At 35.7% G+C, this 26,499-nt stretch overlaps 3 protein-coding genes across 13 annotated transcripts; 1 reads left to right on the top strand and 2 right to left on the bottom strand.

Moving 5' to 3' along the window:
• The first annotated feature begins 1,319 nt into the window (after positions 1-1,319).
• On the top strand, positions 1,320-3,833 carry rbfa (ribosome binding factor A). Its single transcript, XM_039679642.2, has 7 exons — positions 1,320-1,661; positions 1,765-1,795; positions 1,993-2,157; positions 2,798-2,910; positions 2,996-3,080; positions 3,197-3,270; positions 3,352-3,833. The coding sequence occupies exons 1-7, from the start codon at positions 1,453-1,455 to the stop codon at positions 3,725-3,727; spliced, it is 1,053 nt and encodes a 350-aa protein (XP_039535576.2). The 5' UTR covers positions 1,320-1,452; the 3' UTR covers positions 3,728-3,833.
• A 239-nt stretch (positions 3,834-4,072) lies between these two features.
• Positions 4,073-14,622, bottom strand: zfat (zinc finger and AT hook domain containing). 2 transcript variants are annotated; one of them, XM_089117672.1, is made up of 16 exons: positions 13,617-14,622; positions 12,916-13,077; positions 12,234-12,497; positions 11,978-12,154; positions 11,744-11,897; positions 9,932-11,250; positions 9,614-9,846; positions 9,452-9,536; positions 9,224-9,373; positions 8,958-9,131; positions 7,965-8,053; positions 7,735-7,873; positions 7,493-7,617; positions 6,201-6,321; positions 5,972-6,120; positions 4,073-4,718 (listed from the first exon to the last, which is right to left on the bottom strand). In XM_089117672.1, the coding sequence occupies exons 2-16, from the start codon at positions 13,058-13,060 to the stop codon at positions 4,488-4,490; spliced, it is 3,555 nt and encodes a 1,184-aa protein (XP_088973798.1). In that variant the 5' UTR covers positions 13,061-13,077; positions 13,617-14,622; the 3' UTR covers positions 4,073-4,487. The 2 variants fall into 2 exon arrangements, with proteins under 2 accessions (XP_088973798.1, XP_039535575.2); XM_039679641.2 differs by having other exon boundaries at positions 14,012-14,622.
• Positions 14,623-16,224: 1,602 nt separating this feature from the next.
• On the bottom strand, positions 16,225-26,264 carry dync1i1b (dynein cytoplasmic 1 intermediate chain 1b). Of its 10 annotated transcripts, none has more exons than XM_039679941.2 (17): positions 26,177-26,264; positions 25,266-25,389; positions 25,081-25,195; positions 23,443-23,584; positions 22,080-22,139; positions 21,298-21,413; positions 21,063-21,149; positions 20,809-20,971; positions 20,464-20,563; positions 20,258-20,383; positions 19,731-19,877; positions 18,789-18,902; positions 18,566-18,699; positions 18,279-18,423; positions 18,050-18,190; positions 17,003-17,128; positions 16,225-16,834 (listed from the first exon to the last, which is right to left on the bottom strand). In XM_039679941.2, the coding sequence occupies exons 1-17, from the start codon at positions 26,185-26,187 to the stop codon at positions 16,721-16,723; spliced, it is 1,965 nt and encodes a 654-aa protein (XP_039535875.2). In that variant the 5' UTR covers positions 26,188-26,264; the 3' UTR covers positions 16,225-16,720. The 10 variants fall into 10 exon arrangements, with proteins under 10 accessions (XP_039535875.2, XP_039535876.2, XP_039535881.2 ...); XM_039679942.2 differs by having other exon boundaries at positions 16,225-16,831; XM_039679947.2 differs by having other exon boundaries at positions 23,443-23,533.
• Positions 26,265-26,499: the final 235 nt, after the last annotated feature.

Below are 26,499 nucleotides of genomic sequence, written 5' to 3'. Positions count from 1 at the left end.
TTTTCCTTGGGGGAATCATAAACCTTTAAGAAAGACAATAAGCAATAAGATTGTTAATCAGTGGTATGCTTTTTTTTCTTTTTTTCTTTTTTTGAAGCCATCAGTCTACATTATTTAAACTTTTTTTTAAATTTAAATAATCCTATTCATCAACAATGGAATTCATGGTGGTGACGCACTACATTACCCATGATTCTGCAGAGAAATCTCCACCTCATCACCAATTTAAATATAAATATTCACTTCAAATCAATGTTTGTGATGTTGTTTCACCTCGTAGCTTCTTGACTTGGTTCATGGCATAGACTATAACCATAAACTGTAAAAAATATATATATATATATAACTCGCAAACAAAGACTTCATCTTAAATCTTAAAAACTCCAGAACCAAGGCCGATGCAAAATCGCCAATGTGCAAAATAGGCAGGCACTGATGCACCTTCAAATTGACAGTAACACTACAGACAAATTTGGACAAATCCAGACTTTTCTAAAATGGAGGCTGCCATCATGATGATTTCAAGATCAGAGGACATTCTAGAAATATTAGTAAGTATGCAATTATAAAAAATGTTATTAAAATATGTAAAATCTGCAAGTTATCAACATAACACCACAGACACTAATAAAGTGCGACACATGAAATTGTCAGGAATTTATCTAACTTTAAGAAAATTAATCAGCAAAAATGTACTCACCATGCACCCCTCAGATCAACCAGCACCTGCAATGACCTTTACACACAGGAAGTAGTCCAAACAGACTTCCCCCTTTTCTTTCAGACTTCCCCCTTTTCTTTAACACCACAGACATGAATTTGGATTTACATGTTAAATAAAAACTATATTCATAATATAACCACTTTTTTTGTTAAAAATGTTATATTGTTGTAATTAAATTCCATGATATATCTCTAAAATATTGTGGGAACATACATATTTTGTTAAAAATGCAGTCTCTCAAACTCAATTAAATATTTATTTTTAAAACTAAAAATTATCTATTAATTGTGCACAAATTGTGTTTATCCTACAGAATACAAAAAATAAAACATTTTATAATTATTGGTATTTAAAGTTCATTTCAACTGTTGTAAAGTAGAGGGCCACCACTTGACACCACAAATGAGGAATGTCCCAGATGACACTACATTTACATGGAATGATGCAAAGAGGATCTGGTGAAATTTGTTGTTGTTTTTTTTGTAGATAACTGGGTTAATCTTTTAATTGGAAGTGTGTAGGTTGACCCCTTGATCCCTATTGATGATTGATCCACACTCCAGTCCAGATGATGGCGGTAATGCACCAAAAAGCTGGTTGCCAACCGCCATCGAAAGAGAAGAAGAACCTGTCGGACTCGTCAAGAATCGACTCCTCAGACAAATATTAGTTAGTCGATACTGCATTAGGACAAGGATAAACCTATGGGATAAACCAAGCTAGTGATCATGCTGGCTGTCAAGAGAGTTCTTTGCTATAAAGAATGCACATTAAGTCGATATACCTCACTAACAAGCATGTTCTGTAAAATGACAGCACGACACGAGACACAGCGCTCGTCCTGGTCTGTTATGCTTAAAGAAAGAAGCATTCATAGTTCAACCCGTCTGTCTGGAGGCAGTAAATTCAAATTGATGAAGATGCTGACCAAAAAGAAGTGAGTCGCTGTTTTGTATGATTGATAAATACAAAATAAAAAAGTCACGCCAATTCTTACTATAAAGTTGCATGAGTTAACGTTTCATGATCATTCTTTACAGGAGAAAACAGTGGTATGAATCTCCTGTGCAGGTAAGAATTCTATCTATCTATTTTTTTTTTCAATTACTTCACTATTAATTCATTATTTTCGTTTTCAGTATTTGTATACTTTAAACATATTAAAAGTTAACAATAAATCTGCGTTAGTGTGTTTACTCTTTAAGCAGAATGACCGTACACATCTCTTACAATACCATACTTGTCTTTTGCATATTTTGCTCACCCAGTCCACAGCGCTTCAGTCTGGCTTTCTGAAACCATCCAAGCAAAATAAAGAGGACAGTGTTCGTGTCAGGACTCTGAACAACATCATCTACAAAGCAGTGACAGACTTACTGAGCTCCTATGAGGTCAACTCCGAGATCAGTGCCTACAATGTACAGATTTCCAAAGTAGGATGTGTTCTTCCATCTAACCTCCGTGCCATCATTAAAAGGATAGTGAAATGAACATTCTGTCATCATTTACTCAACCTCAAGTGGTTCCAAACCTCTATGTGTTTCTTCTGTTGAACACAAAATAAGAAACTTTGAAGAATATGTGTAACCAAACAGTATTTGGCACCATTGACTAAAAATAGTATTTTTGGGGGGGATTTTTTTAATTCAATGGTGCCACAACTGTTTGATTACTGACATTCTTCAAAATATCTTCTTTTGTTTTCAGCAGAACAAATAAATTCATACAGGTTTGGAATAACTTGAGGGTGAGTAAATGATGACAGGATTTTTTTTAATCACTTTAACTATACCTCATACGTTCAATAATTAAATGGATAATTTATACCAAAATGAACGAACTTGCACCATTTACTCACCTTCATGTCATTTTAAACCTGTATGACTTTCTTTTGGAATACAACAGATACTTAATATACTTAAGAATACAACAGTTAACCTTGATTTCCATTGAAGGGAAAGAATTTTTTCAAATGACAGATTTTAAATTTGTCTTTAAATATTTACACGTTTAATTTCTTCAAAAATGTTGTTTTCAGTTCTGCCCTAAACTATGTCTCCTTGTCCATGTAAGGTTTCACTACCATCCGATTTCTCCGCATGTCGAATATACTGGAAGACAAGTCTGTCGGTAGAGCAAGACAGCCATATTCAGCAGGCTTTAGACAAATGTGCTCCTCGCATACGGTATGTCTTTTTCCTAGTTTATTTTATTTTAGTTTTAACAAGTTGAAAGTAATGTAATAATTTGGTTTTTAATATTATTTTTCAGGCATCTTCTCATCTCTCACCAAATCCTTGGTAGTGTTCCTCCTGTGATTTTCATCAGAGATAAACAATATGCTGCTATCACCGAGGTAACATTACACATTAAAGTTAATACAAATAATTCAAATTAATATATTAGCAGTGCATGAGTTTTGTAGATGGTATTGCTAATATTTATGTGTGTTATTGTCTGATCCTTAATCAGATTGAAAACCTTCTCAAGATAGCAGATTTTGGTCCAGATGAAAATAAATTACATTTATCCATCAGCGATATCGGGTAAGAAGAATTTAGTTCTAATAAAAGTTCTATTATTATTTTTTTAATTAATGAATTTCTAATTGGTTTTATCTTTTAAAGAGCCAAACTGCAGCCCATAGAATCTGGAGACAAGAAAAGACCCGTTTTGTTTGGTGTCGATCATGACGCTCTGCATAAACAGATTGAAGCCTATAAACGAGAGAAGGGGGCGAGAGACTCTCTCACACAGAGTCCTGCTGCAGGAGGACTAACACAAGAGCAGCTGGATACACTAGCAGAAATTAGGAAGCAGAAACTCATAGAGAAAAAGAAACAGAAATCTAAATGGACGAAGGACGATGACATCACTCCTAAGGATTTCCTCCTGTCCAGAAGCCTTCAAAAAGAGGATAAAGAGGAGCAGGACAGTGATGAGGACAGCCTGGTGGATAGCCAGCTCTCAGAGCTGATGGAAGAGGAAGACAGGAGACACTGAAATCAGATCTTTTGATCACTTGCAATTTTATACTGTTTAGTGTGGTCTGTAAAATAAAAATGTTCAAGCTTTGGAAAAAAGTAAACGTTTCTATTTTGACAGGTGATCAGTTGATTTTTTTTTTTTCCTGTGGTGTTCCTATATAATACAGAAGGTAGGAATGATTATTTTCAAGGCAGTTTAAATACAATTAAAACCAGTAAATGGTTATATAGCAGACCTTAAACTTTCGCACGGTAGTGTAAGTGATCCTGTATTGGTACACAGCTTTAAAGTGAGTTTTTTTTTTTAAATCACAGTTATGAAATTATTCAATGAAGTGTGTCAATAATACACATCACCACGCATTAAATAGTTGACGTTTATTATTGTGATAGCCATACACTGTATGGGAGTCTTATATAAAAAGAGTGTAGAAGGTCAGAGTCACACAGTAACTCTTGCAAATTAACAATCTAACAAATCTAACAAATTATTTCTAAAATAGCATTTGCTTCACATGTGACATGGTTTATCTACTGTGAATAGGTGTCATGATCTTTACAAAGACTAAATACATTTTTTTTCTCCCAGTCAGGAAAGCACGCCGCTATGACTATTCATTGCTACTGTTCATTTTAGATTATTTACAATTGTGTAAGATGGGTCCCTATAAACTATAGGTATGACTGCAATAGTCTGTAGAAACCATAACTAAAGGGAATAAACACTTAGGCAGCTAAGTAGTTTTAAAACCCTTTATGCATGATCTTTATATTCTCTATACCGTGGTGGTCTCCTCAGTTTGCACAGCCTCTTGAACTGCTTCCTGGACGTAGACTATGAACTGGGATGCGTCTTCACCCTGAGTATACACTGTAACGGTTTTGATGCCCTCCATGTCATCTGAGGACACCACTAGATGGTGCTCTTCTCCCAGGCCCACTGTGGCCTGCTGAAGTGCATCCTGGATCATCATGGCATGATCTGTCTGTGGCTCCTCCTCCTCCATCTAGGATGATGGGTCAGAACATTGGTATTATTAAATGATCTGCTTTCATGAGGAGTCCAGTTTTCTCTCATTGAGACTGGGAAAAGCTTCCAGAGAGTGAAAACACGCCATAACTTTCTGAGGTCAAACGAAACGGCAAAAATGCCTGATGTCAATTTAACATGACTGTCCACCTTCACACGTCAATAATTCATACTGGATGATTAATTAAATACAATATTAGAAACGAGCAGCTGAAGTCTATTTTAAACAAGGTCCCTGAACATTTTAGTATTAGGTTTTATACATTTCAGCATAAAAAAAATATGGTAGCAAATATTAGACTGTTTAATTCTAATGGTCAAAGAGAAAAGTAAAAAATGACAGTTTAGGTTGATATTTAAAAAAAAATAAAAAAAAAATAAGTAAACCCCAGGAAAAAAAATTAAACATGATGCACACTAACATTGAAAAGTTTGAAGCCTGTAAGATTTTTCAAATGTTTTTGAAAAAAGTGTCTTATGGTCACCTAGGTTGCATTCATTTGGTATAAAAAATGCTGTGAATTAGTAATAATGTGAAATATTATTCCAATTTTTCACATTATTACAAAACCAACAGTTTGCTATTAAAATATATTTTAAAGTATAATTTATTCCTGTGATAGTAAAGCTAAATTTTCAGAATTATTACTCCAGTCACATGATCCAACAGAAATCATTAAAATATGATGATTTAGTCCTCAAGAAACATTTATAATTATCAATATTCACAATTTTGTACTGCTTAATATTTTTTTCTGGAAACTGATCCATTTTTTCAGGATGGTTTGATTAATAGAATGTTCAAAAGAACAGCATTTATTTAAAATATCAATCCTTTGCAACAATAAATAACTTCACTGTCACTTTTGAGTCCTGTAAAGTATTTTAAAAAATTGTTAAAAAAAAACTTTAACCAAACTTTTGATCAGTTGCCTATTTTTGACCCCTTTAAATTCATACAGTATACATGTCGCATAACACAAGTATATTAAATTGTTATAAGTTAGGGGGCATAAACGTAATACCAAAATTACCAAGACAATAAACCTTACCTTATCTTAAGCAATAATCAACACTCATATGGCAGAGAATGATATATTTGTGATCTCAATAAATTGATAGATGATATACTGTATTGTAATCTCAATAAATAGTTTGGAAAACTGCTTGCATTTCACAACAGCAGCTCTGTCAGTAGATGAATGTGCATATTAAACATATTAAACATACCTGCTCTACAACAGTAACTGTACCGGGAGCCATGGCAACCACTGAAGCCACAGTGCCATCATGATTCTCTGAGCCCAGTTCAATGATCTGCTGGAGGATGTTAACAGATGCCGGGTCTAGTCTGTCTCCCGCCGCTGCAGACACAACACCTGAACGCAAAAGTTGAGTTTAGAAATGAACTTTAAAGAAATTAAACCATTGTTCCAGAAATGAAGCAACAGTTTCTGACCATTTTGTGTATTAAAGCGCAGATCCTGCAGAGCGGATACAGCAGTCTCAGTTCCTTGAGGATCCTCGGTCTCGGCTATGTGAAGGTACTGCATGGCCGGCTCCTCTACTGACTCCACCACCTGAATGAACAAACCGATAACATCCGAATCAAGTCCAGTGGCATTTCATTCGAATGCAAGGAATATGTCACGAATTAAGGCAATTTCACAACCATTCGCCAGTTTATCAGTAAGAAACTGTATTATGAATGTCAGAGTCAAAGAATTTAAGTGGCTCGGCACCAATAATTTGCCTTTTTTTGCTAAACTTTTAAATATGTAATTAATTATTTTTCTGTCATCATTTACTCACCCACATGTAGTTCCACATCCATAATCTTTTAAACACAAATTAATATATTTTTAATGAAACCTGAGAGATATCTGTTCCTGTCTTCTGAAGAGAAATGACTTATATGTGTTTTATATGATGAACAGATTTAATTTAGGCTTTTATTCACACTTGAATACATACATAGAGTGCATCACATAAGGCAAACACAGAAGATTGTGTGTGCGTTATGCGCTAGGAGAAATCTCATAGGTTCTTGTGCATCACACACACACGTTACAGCTTCATGTTTACAACACGTGGTGTGCTCTTTGTATGTGTGTCGATCATTATTTAGATTGTAAATAAAGGCCTAACTTAAACCTGTTCATCATATAAAGATCGGATCTATTCATATGGATTCAATTTCGACGCCATTATAATCTTTTTGTATCTTCTAAGTTTTGGTTACCTAGACTTTCAATGGGGGGACAAAAACCTCTCGGGTTTCATTAAAAATAACTTAAAGGGATGGTTCACCCAAAAATGAAAATTCTGACCCTCAAGACGATATTTTGAAGAATGTCCCCCCATATTTTTTTCACACTATGGAAGTCAATGAAGCCCATTAACTATTTGATTGCCAACATTCTTCAAAATATCTTCTTTTGTGTTCAGCAGAAGAAAGAAATTCATTCATGTTTGGAACAACTTGAAGGTGGGTAAATGATGACAGAATTTTTGGGTGAACCATCCCTTTAATTTGAGTTATTATGGGTTTGGTATGACATGAGGTTGAGTAAATGATGACAGAATTTAAAATTTTGGGGTGAACTAAACTTTTAATTTGAATATTTTATTCATGATTAAATGTTATTGTACAGTACTGTGGGACTTCTATTGTTGTTTATGCATTTTATTAATAAATATGACTTCACTTTACTGAATTTAACACGTCATGTAATTGTAATGAAGACTCACCTCCCACTGATTTATACCCAGACTGTCAGCCTCCACCACTTTGAGGCCATGTTTGCTCTTCAGGTGTCTGTTCATTTCCCATTTAGTGCCATAAACATAATTGCACACAGGACATTTGAATCCACCTGATAACACAAACACACTTTTTAATTATTAAAGCAGTTTGAGGGAATATTGTATGTCTAATAATAAGCAACAATGTGTATCTTAGATAAGGTAGTTTCTGATGAGGAAGGACTTGCCTTGCTCAGTGACAGTTTCAGAAGTGGACGCCCCCGTTCCAGCATTGGCGTACTGTGCGTTGGGATGTTTCTTGTTATAGTGTCTTTTCAGTGAGCCTGAAATGTTGCACGAGTAGTGGCAGTGCGCACAACGGAAAGGCTGTGAAAGGCAAAACATTGTGCTTTGGTGATGGTTGTAGGACACATGACAACATAGAACAGAAATAGAAAGAAGCCTTTTGTGGTGTTACTTTGAAAGAGGCATGTTGCTCCATGTGACGAAGGAGATGTGGCCTCAGTGCTGCAGTAAAGTCACACTCAGTGCATCTAAACTGTTTTCCTTCAAAATATTAAAAATGAACATGCATTATTACAGAAATAATTAAAACAGCTGAGGTATGATGTAAGTTCCCTGCTCTCATTGTGCACAATTCATTGATGCATGAAAACTTAATGTGTTAAATGAATAGTAGATTTTTCTACTGAATATAAAGAGATGAGAGAAACATTTTCTAATAAATTATTTCCACAATGCGACAGCAAGGATAAAAAAACTCACTATATTGTGTAGATAAAACACAAATAAACTATTCTTGAACATAAGTACATTGCAAAGGATGAATTTTAGATGAATATTAAGAAAAAAAATGATGTTTATACACTTGAACAAAAGAACTGAACAAAAGTGAAAGAGAAATAATCAGAAAATATTTTGTTTACACGAAAAATATTAAGCTGCATAACAATATAAAATGTTTCTTGAGAACTAAATATTATATTAGAATGATTTCTGGAGGATCATGTGAAACTGAATACTGGCTGCTGAAAAATTCAGCTTTGCCATCACAGGAATAAATTACATTTAAAATATATTCATTTCAAATATAAAAGGGTTATTTTAAATTGTAATGATATTTCACAATATTACTAATTTTCAGCATTTTTTATCAAATAAATGGAGTCTTGGTGAGCATGAGAGACTTCTTTTAAAAATTTTAAACAATAGAGTATATTTTGCACAAAATTATAAGCATATTTGTTTTTTGTTTGTCACTGTCACAATACATGTTGTAAATTTTTCATGGCCCCTCTAGCATCCCCTTGCAGTCCCTGGACGTTAGTTTAATAACCCTGTACGATTTCAATCGGAAATGCGTCAGATTATGGAGGTTTTGTTGACTTAACTAGATACACAAGTCAAAATAACATTGCATGCAGTCTTAAACACAAAGTAAGAGTCTCACCGTCTGCTGTGTGCATGAGCTTATGACTTTTCAGAGTGCATTTAGACTTGAACTTTTTTCCACAGAGGTCACAAAGATGCGTTTTCTCGGTACTGTGTCTGTTCATGTGAGCTTTGAGGTTGCTTTTACTTCTTGAGGCATACTCACATTGTGAACATTTGTATGGTTTCAATCCTAGAGAGACAATCAAAACACAATCAGTACATTAAAGCAGTTCATTTAAGCACAGAAGTTCAATAACACATCAAGAAAAAGACAAAACCCACCTTCATGAGCCCATATGTGCTGCTGAAGATCTGCCCCATTTCTTGTGAAGAAACAGTCACAGTATGGGCATTTGGAAGCCCGTTTCCCTATCACTCCTTTCACATGTACACGAATTCCCAACGCTTCCGAGAAGTAGTTCAACGACACGTCTATATAGTCACACAGCACATCCGTTACTGTAATTCAGAGCTCTTGAGCGACATTTCAGAGGTTTGATTTGAGCTTACCTGGATGGTTGTTTTTGATATGAGCTCTAACTTTGTCCTCAGGAACAGAATCTTGACATACTGGACATGTAAAACTTCTTTTGACCTAAAGATGAGATATATGATTTGATAAAGAAGCCATTTCGCCAATATCACAAGAATAAACAGATTACCAGCACTCACAATGTCCGAATGGGTTTTGAGATGAGCCTGAAGCTTGTATTTGTCAGGCGTACAATATTGGCATCCTTCAGAGGGACACTTCAACAGGATGTCAGAATGTCTCTGGATGACATGTCGCTTCAGGCAGTTTTTAGTGATGGAGGAATAACTGCACTGAGAACAGTAATGGAGGTGCTCTCTTGTGTGCGTTCGCACATGGGTATTGTAGTGCACTTGATACCAGAAAAGCTTACCTGTTGAGGAAACAGGAAACAGTTATAGAAAGTCTAGGAGTAGAGATATTATTATAAAAAAGAGCATGCGATTAGATCTTCATACCGCAGTATTCACATTCAAGGTCTCCGTACACTTTCCGTATCCGTTCAAACACTTCCATGTTAAGCTGTCGTTTTTGCATCTGCTCTATAATCTGCTTGAAAGCAGATGTTTCTTCTTGCTCTGAACTGAGCAAGTCCTCATCAGTGTTAGTTTGTGGAACAATCGCCTCTTCCTCAGTTTGAGGAAACGTATCTTTTGATGTTAGCTGCTCGGAGTGCATTTGTGCTTTTTCAGGCGTCGAAGGTGCGGTTTCTTGAGCAGGATTCTGCTCTTCGGTCACACTGCGCTCCATTTTAAGTGGATCATCTTGCAGTCTTTGTGTATTCATAACATCTTCACAGGCCATTTCTTGTGTTTGTTCTACAGCAGATGTGTCTGTGTCATTTACACTATTTGCAATGGGATTTCCGTCTTGTGAGTTTTGTTCGAGAAGATCTGACTCGACCTCTATATTTTCCGAGCATTGAGTTTGAAGGTCCTCTTGAGCCATGCAACTAATTTCTGTGGTTAACAGCTCCTGGGCGTTGAGCTGCGACAGCTCTTCTGTGATCTTAAGCTCATCCTGATTCAACATGTCCTTCTGAATGTCATCACCTGGTTTGAGCAAGCAAAAGCTTGAGTTGATGGAGTCTGCAAAAGCTGAGGGCTCGTCCGATTCCGGGTGGAACTCTCGGAGATGTGACCTCAGTCGCACAGAGCTGACAAATTTTTCTTGGCAAATGGCACAGACGTATATGAAGGGATGCTTTCGGATGTGGGCTTGCAAGGCTTGGAACTTGGTCGAGCCGTGATCACATAACTCACAGCCGAAGGGTCTCTTGGTGCCATGGACCATCATGTGACGGTCGCGCTCGAGCTCGTTTTTGAACTTGCGGTCGCATATTTGACAGTTGTACAGAAGCTGTCTCTTGCCCTCCCTGGTCTGGAGGCTGTACTCTTCGTAGCAGTCCTGCACTTTCTTGTCGTTCATGTCGTGAGTCTCACGGATGTGTTTAAGAAGGTTCTTCACATCCGAGTATTTCTTCTTGCAGAAGCGGCAGTGCTGCTTGATCTTCTTGTGCACTCGCTCCACGTGTACTTTGAGGTGGCCTTTACTGAGGCAATTAAACGAGCACAGCTCACAGTTGAATTTCTCTCCAGTGTGTTTCCGCATATGAACGCTAAGATTGGCCTTTATAGCGCTGGCGTAGTCACACTGTGTGCACTTGAATGGTTTCTCATTGGTGTGGATTCTTAAGTGGGCCTGAAGTGAATGTTTGAACTTGAAGACTTTATTGCAGTATTCACAGGTGAAGATTTTAAGCTGCGTCTGTCCTAACCTGTGTCGACAGATATGATTTGTTCATAATAATGTACCAAATAATTCCACGAGATCAATACAACTGCAACAACTTTTCTTCAAGAAGTTGCTTATTTTTCCATGACTTCTCCATAACTTCTGCAGTTGGTTATGATTACTGGTTAGGGATTTTAAAAATATAATTTTATAGTGGTAGATCAAATAAATACACAAATAAATACTCATTCAAGCTATTACATAAATAGAAAAATCTATATTTACTTTAGAAATTTCCATGACATTTATGGATTTTTTTTCATTTCCATGACTTTCCAAAGCCTGGAAATCATCATTTTAAAATTCCCTGATATTTCCACGTTTTCAAATGATGGTGCGTGATGGTGAGACTGTTTGGTTGCTTCCAAAGTAACGCAATGACTGTATAACTACTATATTAGTATTCTGTCCGTTTGGTGCTTAAACAGTTTGAGTGGTGAATCTAAAGTTAACATTTTAAATTTGAAAATATAAACCTGTTTGATTTGAGGGGCGCTTCATAAGCAGCTTGCTGAATAGCATATTCCTGGTATCCCCTTTTCATTGCCGCCTCCTGGGAACCAGCAGCTTCATCAGTCTGGGTGGACGGTTGAGCTGGAGCTGCTTCAATAGGAACTATCTTAGAGGCGCCTGCAATAAACCAAAACTTACAGTTAGTTTATTTCTTTCCCTCAACTATTAGACCACTTGACATCACATGCATATCTCACCAGGCATGGCCTCGTGACTAGTAAGGACCACACTAATAATAGGGTTTTTGTTGGCGCTTTGCACTTCAGAGTCCTTTGCACTGGACACCTTATCTGTCCGCATCGCTCGAGCTTTCTTTGGTGTCCTCTCTTTGTCTTCCTCTCCATCACTGATTCTGTTTGCATCTGTATTATGACCTAGTCAATGAAGTTGACAGGTGAAATTTGTGGAATTTCAGAGTATTCCAATACAAAGAGTTTTAACATAAATTTGTACCATTATACTCTTCCTCATCAGCAGCCTCTTTCAGTCCTACAAAACAAATGTGTTTGGAAATTTGCCGCCTGTTGCTGAACATGCGATTGCATTTCTTGCACTCCAGATCACTTCCATCCTCACTTTGCTCTTCAGCTACTGCCACTGGTGGAACGTCAGTGGGCTCTTTCTCCTGCTGACTGGATGCTTTTTCCAGGACATTTTCTGCTTGGGCTTTCTTAGTGGAGCCTTTTGGTCTACCACGCTTTCTTTTCACAACAACGTCTGCAAGATAAAAAAAAAGACATTGCTAGTATTTTCCAATGCTTTGTTAATAACTTTATTTTCACTTTACATAAGACACTTCAGTCGTATACAAATTTTCCCTGGTTTCACAGACAAGGCTTAAGCTAGTCCTAGACTAAAGTGACTGTTTTAACTGAAAGCAGCTTGCCAAGTTGCACACCAGTAATGTCCTAATTGAACTAAGTTCTAATTATGGCTTAATCTAAGCCCTGTTTGTGAAACCAGGCCATCATGAAATAAATTTTAAGCTTAAATCAGCCTAAATTGCAATTTTAAGCTTGAACCAAGTTATAGTTCCAATGGCCTTTCTCTAATGGCCTAATTTTCAGTGTCTGGTTCTAATAATGCCCAGCACAGGTTCCTGGCACCTGTGATTTGTTTGTTCAAAACTGCTTACCTGAACTCTGTGGCTCCTGAGTTGTTAATGGCTTGAGCGCTATAATGAAAGTATCAGGATCACCTCCTTCATTGGAGTGAGTCTCAATAACATGAGACAGAAGCAATGGTTTACTGGGTGAGAACAAGTTGCATATTTTGCACATGAAGACAGATGAACCATCTGTGAATACAAACACAGCTGGTTGAATTCTTCAGTCTATATATTAAAGAATATATTGAATGCATGCAATTATCATTTTAAATATTTGTATCTTTGTTGTTGTTGTTAAAACAGCGTCAGAAATATGTCTCTCACACAAAGAAAATTTTGTAAGCTTGTAATTTCCACAGCACTAAGACTTATCATGTAATTACAGAAGGCTCGAATAATTCATATGCAATATTTAATAATATTTTCCTAGTGATTTATTGTGTTTCCACCCTAATTCTCAAAAATTAATAATTTTGCCTTGAAATGGAGTTTTAAACAACCTTTCCTGGGGTGACGTTAATAATGACAGGGAGACCTTTCAAAATAAGAGCGCTTGAAAAGTTGATTTTTATACTTTTTCCAAATCAAATTTATTAATTAACACTGATATTTATAATTATTGATTAGTATTTTAAATTTAATTTCAGTTTATTAGAGTGGGTCAGCATCTGCAATAGTTATCTTTCACAAGACTCAATAAATGTCATGTAACAATACATTTGATGTACCCGTTAATGAACTGCATATCAAGACTTATTTTCAATAGCAAAGTGTTGTGTAGAGTTGAATTTTTACAAACAGGAAACAATAACATTCCCTAGCATCTGATTTTTGTAAACACGAGACCAGTTTCGTGTTTTTCTCTCAGACACTGGTAACGTTATCAGTTTTCGTTTAAAAAAAGATGATGTCTAAGTGTAGTGAGCTGGAAATGGTGTTATTTCAACAACGAACGGTAAATCAGCAGACTTAAAACTTAATTTCCGTATAAAGCATCCTATGGCAAAAGTTTTTGCTCGTTTAAGTCACTAGCTTTACCTAATTTATTTGTTTCCTTATCGAATCATCGGAAGGAGCCGTTTCCTCGGAACGCAGTTAGCATAATAAAGATATTTTTGCTTACCTGCTTGTACTGGGTCCATTCTTTTTAAATCAGTAAAAGGTAAAAATCACGCGCTAATGATTTTGACCTTAGTTTTTATAACTAGAGTGCAATTTAAATGTGTTCATTATACTTAAATTACTTCTGCAGAGCTTTCTGTCGAATCTGCGATAACAAATATGGCGGATGGATCTTCGTCTTCAAGCACAAAACAAGTATCGACGAAGAAGCGCGCGCCACCTGCTGTCTGGAGTTCATTTGATCACTACTGTGCACTTGTAATCAGTAATTCAGTCATTTTTTTTAAATCTAAGAGTTAAACCCTTAAACCTTGATGATGATGAACAATGACAATGTGTTGCTAACACTTTAAAAACCACTGAATACGACTGTGTATAGCAGCCGCAGATCAGTGATAGAAACTCGACACCTAATAATTAATATTATTAATTAACAGCAACTGCTATAATAATGAACATGAGAGTTGAATGTGTTTATTTGGGTAAAACTATATAATAAAGTACAATAGAGGGATCAAAGATACAATTTTACTTTTATCACAGCCTCAGCCTTCTTTCTGCATTCACGTTGGACAATAAAGTAAAGTATATTCCAACACGATCACAGAGTTGCTCCAGTCAGTCACAGCAAACACCCTCCTCTCAGCCTCGTTTACAGAATACAGCTGAGTGTAGGATGTTTACAACGACTATACTGGAAAATTAAGACATAACATCAATAGATCCAGATGGCCATAATTAAAATAAAAATTACATAGTTAATTTTTTCATTGTTGTCAAGTTATAATTCAGTTGTACCATTTGGGACGCAGTATTGTTTCATTATACACACACACCACTGATTCCAGAACAAGACGAAAGAACTGGACGATGACAGCAAACATCCAACTGAAAGCTTGTTTTACGGATACGCACAGCTTCCAGTCGGGGATGTTTACAGGCACGAATAACCAGTTAAAAGCAAACTATATAGGGCCTATATATATATATAATTAATTTGAAAGCAAATTACACCAATCTACGAAATCCATGGAAATGTACTCTGCAATAAAATAAACAGTATGTGGTGATTTTGCTGCCTTCTACAGTCCTCATGAGAAATTAAAAACACAGCAAAAGCCGAGTTGAAAGTTAAAGGTCCTCTCTCCCTCACGTCAATGACAAAGGGACCGTGATGGGGATGAAGACCTTGCAGATCTGAACAGTGTCGCGGTCTAATCACAGACATTTGATGAAACAAATGACAAACATGTTCGAGTCGATATAGGTCATTTTTCCACCTTTAAAATAAGTTAGCTATTATCGAAACACAACAACAACAACAACAACAACAACTGGAAGTACAGTCTCTACATATCAGCATCACCATAAATAACAGCCATATACAAGCCGAGTACAATTAAAAACACTCGTATTTCCAGACTGACATTGGTCTAACCTTGCTTCTTTTTTGGGGAATAAGAAAATCGGTGATTTTTAAGCCAGTCTCGGCTATAATATACCGTACAAAAAGAGTTACAAAAATAAGAAGAACTTGCACCAAGTAAGCCTGTGTTGCTACCAAGTTGAGTGAAGAGGAAGCAAGCAGACAAGCCGTAGCTGCACTGCATTTTACCCTCGCAAAAGCGATCTAAAGAGCCAGCAAGGCGTTTTGCTTGTGTCTAATACAGCGCAGATAGTTAGCAAAAGTCATTCTGCTTCGAAACGGAACAACACAGCATGGCTAACTAACGGTAGCTATGCTCTACAGCTTTGCTCCAATTTACAGACAAAACTAGCATTGACTGTCCTTCCCGCCGCAGCAGTACCCCTGTTCAATTTAGACAAACAAAGCACCGCCGTTCAAGCGATAACGCGATTAAACCACAGATTATTATTGTGAATTTCCTCCGGCTTTTGCTGCAAAAAACCCTTTAGTCTCCGCCATTCCGAGCCTGTTTCCTTCCGTCTCTGGCTTGTCTTTAGTTTGACCTTTAGTTACCCGACACTAATATTGACGTAATTGTCATGGTAACAAGGGCCCGCCTTCTACGTGCGGCCGTGTGCGTCCATGGAAGTTGCTGATGATGGAGGGAAAAAACCATGGATGACAAGGAATCTCATGTCATTGTGATTAAAGATTAATGGTTTAATGCCTCGAAAACATTGTGGAATAAGAAGACATTGAGATAAAAACTTTTTATCACCAACATTTCGGACAAATAACTGCTGAAATAAAGATTAAAACTTTTATTGCAAGTTCACATTTTACAGTTGCTTTTATGCAGCAGTTTGTATCAAATTATACACACACACACACAACGTTAAAGGTCAAAGAAAGGTCACATTCATAAGCTTTGCTACCATACATTTTACATAATGGTCAATGCATTCCCCATTCATCTCAGTATGACCCTTTATTTTCACATAAGTAAAACAAGCTGACGATAGAGTGTGATCACAGGCTCACTCCTATAGTCACTGCAAGCCATAGATATACATTAGCTCAAGCCCATTTCTTTCTTTGCCTGTGTGTGTTCCAGAATTAACTATTAGCACTGGAACAGGAAATATTGCTAATTAACACCAATGCTATAAATAGAGGTTTGTAGGCAAAAGAAAAAGACCTCCGATCACAGCAGTGTGGATGTGTGATTCACTCACTTAGGCTATCAAGCATCTGTTTCAGCATATCTTTACTTGTTTTTCACTGAATGTAATTGTGTCTGTCTCATGCAGGCAGCTCCAAAGCACTTTCTTCCTCTCCATCCCCTCGGTTGGCACGAATCTCCATGAGCGTACGGGCAAATTTGCTCCAATCGTCTGTATGTGACGTGGCCAACTGCTAAAATAGAAATACAAACAACTTCTACATCACATCTTCACGGTAGAACAGAATTAGTGACTTGAAATTTGCACATTGTTTGATCTGTCTGTGTATTTGGCTATGAGTGAATTCATCCAAATTTTAGAGAATGACTTGTTCTTGTACTCATGATGTAGGTGTCATTACCTCTCCCACATCATAGATCCAAACACGGCCTTCTGAATCACCCACTGCCACCTCTCTGCCTCCCGTTGCCCATCTGACCCGGTTCAGAGCACATCCTCCCTCCACAGTCACACTTGCCGACGGCACCTGGTACACACAGAAAACTTGTTTTGGAATGTAAACGTAATGACATTGTGAGGAAAAACGATTCATCTAATTTAGTTCAAAGCAGAAGACCATTGTGACGTAAAGGTAATTTGCATGCAAATATGATGAGGTAGAATGCCATCTTTCCAGCTGAACAGTTTTGAGGTTAATTTTTAACAGTAGTCAACATTTGTGGGTCCAAAAGTTAATCAAAGTTGTCCTAAGACAAGAACGGGTATTGTTCAAAAATGTATGTATAATTTTGCAGAAAGTTTTTGATCCACTTCAAATGTTGACTACTGTGGATAGTAGTGATCTGTGAATTTTTTTTTTTTTTTTGTTGATTTGGTTATTTTGCTGATTTGATTTGTAGATACAATAATTAATTTAAATTTGTACAACAAATTGTGTTTTTCTTTTATTTTGAAGTAAAAATCAACCCATTATAATTGCATGAAATCAAATTACATTAACAATACCATTCAAAATTTTGAGTTCAGTACGACTTTAGAAGAGCCAAGACATTTTTTAATATAACTCTGATTGTATTCATCTGAAAGAAGAACGCCATATACACCTAGGATGACATGAGGGTAAGTCAATTATGGGCTAATTTTCATTTTTGGGGGAACTATCCTTTTAAAATAGAAAATAGTTATTTTAAATTGTAAATAATATAAAACATGTTACTGTATTTTTTTTTAATCGAATACATGCAGCCAAAAAAAGTAACCTCAAACATATGAGCATACATAGATCTTTAATTTGATCTTTAAAAAATCTGATGACATCAGGGAAAGTTTACCCCAGGTTTACCTTAGGGTTTTGCCCCAAGATGCAAGTCCTCTTAAACTAATATTAATTAATGTATGCAATGAATGTTCTTAATATAACAGAAGACAGATTAAATAATGTAATGACCTCTGTGTAGTTGTTGAGATTCCAGAGGTCCAGACGACCATTGCCATCAACTGTAGCAAAGAGTGCTGGATGAACTGGAGACCACATGACATCATACACATAGTCTGCATTGTCTTCAAAAGAATAGAGGGGCTTGTTATGCTGTCAGAGAGATGGAATAGTTATATTTATAGAACGCTGAATAATCAAAATACATATAGAGCAGCACAAGTTCCAAAACAACTCTTACTTTGGTTGACCACAGTTTGACAGTCCAGTCAAATGAGGAAGTGGTAAAGAGATGGGAGAAGTCAACTGGACCCACAGAGTTATGGCAGCTGATTCCAGTCACAGGCCCCTGATGCCCATCGAACATTTCACCAATACCAGCCTTACTGCATGGGACAAGTTAAACAAGTTCAAGGTAATGCTATCAGAAGGCAAAGCAGGACAACACTTAGATTAGGCCATCCAAGTGTAAAAAGAGTGTGAGTGTGCAGGTGTGTATTATGTTCTGCTGTTACAGGAACCACCAACCTTCCGTGGCGGGATGCTGTGTAAACGGTGCCCTCCTCACTTCCTACCACATAGTTATTCACATCGCTTGCAGGAAAGGCCATGCAAGTGACTGCCACAGGCTTTGACTTGTTGTAGATCAGCTCCATACTTTCCTGTGACCAACAATAGACATGTCATTGTTCTAAATCAATCTAAAATGGCAATAATTTTCCATTTGTCTAAATGTTTAATATCTGGACACCTGAGGCTGTGAGAGCATGTCCAGACTCCAGGAGCACATCTTGCCATCTGTGGAAACTGTGATCAGGTTGTTGGCATTTTGTGTTCCGACCACATTCACACAGTATACAGGATGCTACAATAAATTGGTAAGATAACAAGAAAACAGTCATTAAATCCATAATATATGAAACAGGTTTGACATCTATATTATTAAGGAGAGGAAATTATGAGAATATTTTTCTAAAACAAATAAGGGATTGCTTTGCCACATAATGAAAAAAATACCGTAATTCTTATAAGATGTGTTTTGCAATTTATAATAACAGACGTTTTCTCAGGAATATCTTGGAGTTTCTGGGTCACCTCATTGACCTGGCAAACTTGGTGTTTTCAGCTCACATTATTAACTATTAAACTACCATCAGACTGAATTAGGTTACCTATTTTTCAGTACACAGAAGGCATTTCATTTATACTAATATTATATTATACTATATGACATTATAATATAATATTTAAATGTACTATTTTGGGGTAACTAAGATTTTTTTTTTTTAAAGAAATTGATACTTTTATTCAGGACGGATGGATTAAATTAACCAAAAGTAACTGTATAGACATTTCTAATGTTACAAAAAAATTATATTTTAAATAAATGCTGTTCTTTTTCTATTCTGTAAAAAAGCATCATAGTTTCCACAAAAACACCAGCTGATGTCAACTTTTATAATACTAAGAAATGTTTCTTGAGCACCGAATCAGCATATTAGAATGATTTCTGAAAGATCATGTGACACTGAAGACTGTAGTAATAGATAATAAATACAATTTAAATAAATAATATTTCACATTATTACAGTTTTTGCTGCATATTTAATCAAAGAAATGCAGGCCACAGGATCATGAATGGTAGTGTATATATAGTTATATTTTTAAACATATCTGTAATTGGTGCTCTTACAGTGTGTGCAGTTGCAGACAGAGGCGTCCTTTGCACTGGGGTCCTCCTGTGACTTCGATTGTCCCAAAGTGCTATCTGTCCTGAATAAGTGCCTCCGATCACTAGATTAGGATGAAACTGAGCAAAGCCGACTGACATCACTGAGGACTACGGGGGAAGGCATAAAATGCATTAGTAATTACTTGTGCCGTGCTACTTTTTATGTTTTGGCATTGAGGACGTCAGCTTGCCCTCCATCAAGGTCGATTGGCACAAAGGGAGCATACAGGGAATAAACTGAAGAATGAGAGTTCATTTATCAGTTACATCAGAGCAAACACAGAATGATGCGCATTAATGACGCAGACAGCATCCGAAAGTTGAGCTAGAAATTCAATTTTGATTCAGGCCTTTTCATTAAAAGCTGATTGATCACACACAGATGCTCAATTACATCAATTTTTTAATTAAAGTATATAGAAATGCAGCCGAAGGGAACAACTTTCAGGTATTAAAGGTTTTTAATTGGGAGCAATGGGAATTCAAACCTGACAGTGGAATATGTACTCGGGGGTCATCTTCTTAAACTTCATATTCCAGACCAGCACAACTCCATCTGGCTCATGAGGCGCATCCTCATTAGTGTTGTATGAGGCCACTAGCAATTCAGGATACTGCAAAAAGTCATTTGTGAGTAACACATTTGCATTAGGCATTGCTTTAGAGTTAACTAATGTTGTTAGTAATAAAGTACCTGTGGTGACCAATCCAGGGAAGTGACGACTCGATGTTTAGACCAATGCTCATCATAGAAATGTCGATTAAAAGACAAGTTTGATCCGGCTTGCATGTCCCTAATAACAAAACAAACCTTTGCATTTTGATAGAATCATCCAAAACAATTTACAGTAAGCTTCCCAGGAGTCACTTGAAGTTGAGTGCAACACTTCAGTTTCTGGGTCACCTCATTAAACCTGATTTCAAACCATTAAACCACCACCATTAAATAGACCTCTCTGGTACCATCTAATGAATGACTTTTCTCTAATCATTTGGGATATCGTGCATGTTTGATTGTTATATAAGCCTCCGCTCTGACCCTTCTTTGTCCTCCATATCTCGCCCACTGTAGTCAAAGAAAATGTCCGAATCCTCGGCCAGCACTCGCTCCACTACACGGATGCTTCGGTCGAAGAAAAACAGGAAATCCTCTGAATGAACAATCTGCTCTTTCTCCTCATTGGTGAGTTCTCTAGGATGAACTAAGACACATATTCATTCACTTGTTGTTATGAGATGTTACACTTCCTATTTATGTATTATTTTCTTTTTTGAAACTGTGATTTTTCTTGCCTTCTTCATCTTCCTGAAGCTTCTCCTCCTCTAGCTGCTGTGGCACTGGCTCAGATTTGGGCACTGACAGCTCCTCATCCTCATCCTCTGTGGAAAATTGACATATTTGTGGAAACACAGTAAGTGATGAGATGAGTGTAATGGCATTTGTTTTGTAGGCAAAGCCATTATATTTAGTTTAATTTGTATGGATATCCAACCATAATATAACATAGGAATCAAAACAGCTCTTTACCCTCAGGCTGATCAGTTGCGACAGGCGTCTGTGTCTCTTTAGAGTATGTCACCAGTTCTTTTGGTATGAAATCAATCTGAACAATTTTTGATGCTCCAAGCCTTTGCATCTTGCACCTAAGAAATCAAACCAAAACGAGAACATTTTAAAATGTTTTTTTTTTGTTTGTTTGGATTGGACTACTTGAAAGTATCCTACTAAAGTCTTAAGTCCCATTCACACCAAGGACAATAACTATAAAGATAACGATAATGATATAGTTCTAAAAATCATATTAAAAGAACAATATGCTTGGAATCACTTTCAGAACGATTTTATCCAGCTGATGAACCATAAAAACATTGACAGCCAATCAGAATCAATCCTGCTGTATCGAACTCGAGCATTTAAAATGACAGACAAGCACATACTTCAAACAAACAGTAAGATATCACCCGATGGTGTGGACGCTAATGTAGTTTACTTTATAGTTATCATTCTTGGTGTGAATGGGCATTTAATGCAATTTTGTGTCAATAGTCCATTGTTGATAGTGTAGCCATGTATAAAGCACTCCTCATTTCCAAGCAGCATTCTGTTGATCAGAGGAGCAAATTCACATAACCAACTTGAACATGAACAAAATCTATGGTGAACTAACTTTTTCACCCTTTTGAGCAGTTTCCTATTTCTCCCACTAAATTTCGCTGCACAATGATAAATATGACAGCATCTTTAGGATTTATTCTACATTTCTCTGAGACTGAATGTTTCCTATATCAAATCTAAGGTGGCAGACTCACCCATGAACAGAATCTGCAAGAAGCTGAAGAGCTAAGGGGTCGGTGTCCCATTGCAACGTCCTAGAGAGATCAGAAGAATACATCATATAATAGTTAGGACCAAGACCAAGAGGATGCATGATTAGGTCCTGCAGCTTCACCAGCAGTGCAAAACCCTCTTCATGCACGATTACATGAAATATCATACTTTCTTTTGAAGTGAAATCACATATAGACTTTGGCACCATACGTCCATACTCTTGAACAGCTACAATAGAACCACATCCACTGATGGGTGATGCGTCAACAAATGCTATGACAACGTCAACACTTCTCCATCCTTACCGATATCTGATGTCCCCATCAAAGATGTAGGGAAAAGGAAAAACATCAGACTTAGTCTTAAGGGAAATGCAAAACAAAATAATAAAATAAAATCAATAGCCAAATATTTTGACCTAAGAAATAATGCAAAACTTCCCTGAAATAAATCAAATCAACTGTCCTTCGAATAATTGATAATTTTCTTATTTCTTATATTTAATTTCTCCTAATTAAACATAATATAGCAAATCTGTCTGACGTCTTGATAAGAATGTATTAGCAAAATATGGATAAATTAAACTGCAATCAGTCTCAAATCCAAGCTCACATACTCACATACAGGAATTTTCAAAGCTTTTGATGCCAAGGACCCCCAAAAATGATGATCACATTATAATATGAAATGAGTTAAATGTACAATATTTATATAAAAAGCTACTTGTACTGTATGAGAAAAAAAAAATATTGCAAAATTAAATATCCAGCTTTTAGGCTACAATATGGAAATAAAGAAAAGGAAACATTTGAAAAATATATGACTAATTTTATTGGTGTATTTGTTCTACCCATCATTAGAATATTGTTAAATGTATAAACCTAAAGAGAAATTATATAGATTTCCAGTAAGCTTTGATCATTCTAAAACTAAATTTTAAATATTTTTTACTTTTTATTTTCTAATAATATTTTAAAAGAATAATATTTTTTATTATCATTTTAAAAATTATTTTATTTAAAAAAATTATTATTTTAATTATTTTAAATTATTATTATTTATTATTTTAAATTATTATTTTACTTATTATTTTTAATAATCAAATAATAATATTTTAATAATAACATATTAATATTTATAAATAATATTTTATAATAATATTTTTTAATAATATATTATTTTTCACTTAATATTTTTTAAAATAAAATATTTATTTATTTTTTTTAAGTTTGAAAACCCTGCATCAAAACACTACTTCCATACACATTCACATATAAGCAAATAATGGTTTAAAGGTTGAGATACAGTCTGGTATGCCAACAATCACTCGTGCAGATTTCCTACCTTCCCACTGTCCCTCCATCTATGGACTCTTGACTTCCAGTTTCACTAACCGGGCTCACTGATTGCGAAGAGGGAGACATAGGGGTTGGGACTAAATAATGAAAATAACAGGTATCCCATGTTAAAAGCTGCAGTGGCTGCACTGATGGCCAGCAGTGGCAGACACAGGCAAATCAAAATGAACAGAATGGATTGAAATGGTCAAATCAAAGAGGAAAAAAAACCCAAAAAGAAAAACAACAGGAGAGATCGTCACGCGAATTTCACTTCTCTCTAAAACGTTATAATTTTGATATTATTGAATCACCTCATCTTCAGATTTATTACAATTTTACATGGAATATCACCTTATAAATCTATGTATAGAGTGTGCCACAGTGAAGTCTATTTCAAATAGCCATAGTATAAAAGATTATTAAGTACTGATGAAACTTCTTTATACTCATCTAATTAAAAAATAATTGTTTTGGAGATGAATTCATGACCTAACTCATTGATCATTGAAATGCCACAAAATCTGATTTAAATCTAGCAAAAATTCTAGCGAGGACACAATCCATTCCTGCAAAGAAGATTAAAAACAAATAGAGGCCTAAGCAACATGCCCTTTATCAATAAAACAGCTAAATCAGTCCAAAATGAACCATACCCGTGGGAGAAAGAAGCGTGCTTTGTTGTATTGAGTGTACACTTGTAGTGTACTTCAAATAAAAGTATAATTTAAAAAACTGTAATTAGATAACATATTAATGAAACAAAGGTCACTTAAGTGTATTGTACTTAAAGTACACTTTCATGATTATTTTTAAAACACACAAAGTGCACTTATGCTTTAAAGTAGGCTACACTTATTTTGATGTGTTGACTAACACACTAAAGCATACTTTATAATAAATGTAACTGTAGTGTGTTATTCGATATTTTGTTTAAAGTTAATATATTTAATATGTACTAATTGCAACCTTACAAACAGGTTACATTACAAATCATTTCAAACAGGGCTGGAAATGGTGAGACTCAAGGGGAGAATAGTTCCAGTTCAAAATATAGTTAAAAAAAAAAAAATGAAAAAATATAGTTTAAAAATATAAAATATGTTCCCAAGTGAATCTTGACCAATTCCAACACTGATTACAAATGTGTAATTACAAATATATTTAAATACTTGACAAAAGTTTCAATATAAATTGCAATGAAGTAGATTTTAGATTACTAATATCTTAAAAAGACAAGAAGTAATCATGAAATTAGATATAAAAGTTATAAAGTCATATACTTAAGTGGATAAAAAAAAAACATTCAGCTAATTGCATTTAATATAAATTATAACTGTAATATATTTTTATTTGATTGCAATTTCATTTATTTTTTTTATTTTTTTGATTGCAATTTTCAAGTCCAAAAACATACTCTTTTAAAAAGTAAAGTATGCTAGTAGTATAGTGTACTTCTTTTTCACAAAGGTAGGGTGATATAGCTCTAAAGGCTGCTGAGTGAAAAAAAACTATTTTGCATTATAAAGACTCCTGGTGATTCCTTTTATCATTACATTCAAGCAGGTGCCATGCACATTGACAAAGATGTATCTCACACACATTATGTACATGCACAGACAGGTGTATGTTCTGTATCATATACCTAGAGGTGGTTCAGGTGAAATTCCAATGCTCTGCAGGAGAGCCTCTGTCTCTCTTCTCTTCCTTTCTAGGTCTGAGTCTTCTGACACATTTTCAGTCCTCTGAAGGATCTCAGACTGCATCACAGAACAAATATTTGCAGGTGATAAAATGATAAATAGTTTATACAACAAAAAAAGCACTTACATCTTTCTTCTTTCTCTCTTCCTCCTTTCGTTTCTTTTCCTCTCGAATCTGGGCCAAGCGCTGCTTTTTGCGCTCAAGCTCAGCTTTTAGGTCACTTCTTTCAGCCATTGTTGTGTTGCTCAATCTATATGAACAGTTTTAGTTTAAATTTTAGTATGGATTCATGTTGCCATGCTTCAAAATACATCAACAATGTCACAAACTTTCAACGAGCAGGGACACATTAGAGGCTATCCAGGGAATGTGCTTTGGTTTTTAAATTTTGTGAAGGTCCATTCTGTCTCCATTATGAATTTGGCTGAATTTCAGTAGATGAAGTTATACATCCAGCTTCATTTAGTAGTTTACAGAGAAGCCCAGCTGTGTAAAAGCCCATTAGTCTAATGGACACAGACACAGTCCAAGCTTAAATAGGCGACTGTGACTGCAACTGAATTAATACAGAATAAAATGAAATGCAAAAATGAAAAATATAAAATTTAATATAATATAAAATCTCTTACTATGTGAACCTAGAAATAATAAAAAGCGTTGTGGATAAAAAAAACAACAACATTTAAATACATTTCATACTAACCTAATATTCTGCAAAGAAAAATGACGTGACTCTTGTTTTTAAATGCACTTGACTGACAAGAATGATAACAGAAGACACGTAACGGCGAACAAAATCCTGTTCATTTACAAACGGTTTTCTTTGCCATTCATTTAAATGAATGAAAGCATTCATGCATTCCGCAACAAAGCCTCTTGTAGGCTATATCAATGTAATAATTCAACTATACCGCCTTTATGTCGATCCAACCAGGGCAAAGTCTGCTGCGCTCTCTCGCGTAATTACAGAAATAACAGGATAAATCTACACATGATCATCAACCGCTAAATGAAAACACAAAGCATCACCAGTTTACCTCAGTCTCATCAGCACCCAAAGCCGGAAGTGCTCAATTCTGATACGTCATAAACGCCTCCCAGTAACAGCGGGCAGCGCTTGAAGATGGCTGTTTTAAAACTAAGTGAGCTGCCTACTTAGACAACGTTCAAATGCGTCTATGGTGCCAAAAATAGTCTAGTTGGGCGGCTTTTCTGTAAAGTAGCGTTTATTTATTTTTTCTCAGCAAGGCCCTCTATACAATATTGCAAAAGATTTTAGTCCAAATAAATGATGTTTAATTGAACTTTATACTTATCAAAGAAGCCTGAAAAAAGTATATCATATAGTTTCCACAATTGT

This window comes from Pimephales promelas, chromosome 12 (genome assembly GCF_988280905.1).
Source record: "Pimephales promelas chromosome 12, fPimPro1.hap1.1, whole genome shotgun sequence".
NCBI lineage: Eukaryota > Metazoa > Chordata > Actinopteri > Cypriniformes > Leuciscidae > Pimephales > Pimephales promelas.
The sequence above is the reverse complement of the archived record's forward strand: the minus strand, read 5'-3'. Positions and strand labels throughout refer to the sequence as shown.

What these genes read in the sequence shown, in the direction of transcription:
- rbfa (XM_039679642.2), top strand. Translation starts at nt 1,453, where the DNA reads ATGCTGGCTGTCAAGAGAGTTCTTTGCTATAAAGAATGCACATTAAGT. An exon ending in AAGATGCTGACCAAAAAGAA is followed by an intron (nt 1,662 to 1,764) that starts GTGAGTCGCTGT and finishes CATTCTTTACAG; the next exon opens with GAGAAAACAGTGGTATGAAT. An exon ending in GGTATGAATCTCCTGTGCAG is followed by an intron (nt 1,796 to 1,992) that starts GTAAGAATTCTA and finishes TTGCTCACCCAG; the next exon opens with TCCACAGCGCTTCAGTCTGG.
- zfat (XM_039679641.2), bottom strand. An exon ending in TAGTCACGAGGCCATGCCTG is followed by an intron (nt 11,898 to 11,977) that starts GTGAGATATGCA and finishes GGTTTATTGCAG; the next exon opens with GCGCCTCTAAGATAGTTCCT. An exon ending in AGCAACATGCCTCTTTCAAA is followed by an intron (nt 7,874 to 7,964) that starts GTAACACCACAA and finishes TGCCTTTCACAG; the next exon opens with CCTTTCCGTTGTGCGCACTG.
- dync1i1b (XM_039679941.2), bottom strand. An exon ending in CTTGCAGATTCTGTTCATGG is followed by an intron (nt 21,414 to 22,079) that starts GTGAGTCTGCCA and finishes TTGATTTCTTAG; the next exon opens with GTGCAAGATGCAAAGGCTTG. An exon ending in GCTTCAGGAAGATGAAGAAG is followed by an intron (nt 20,972 to 21,062) that starts GCAAGAAAAATC and finishes TATGTGTCTTAG; the next exon opens with TTCATCCTAGAGAACTCACC.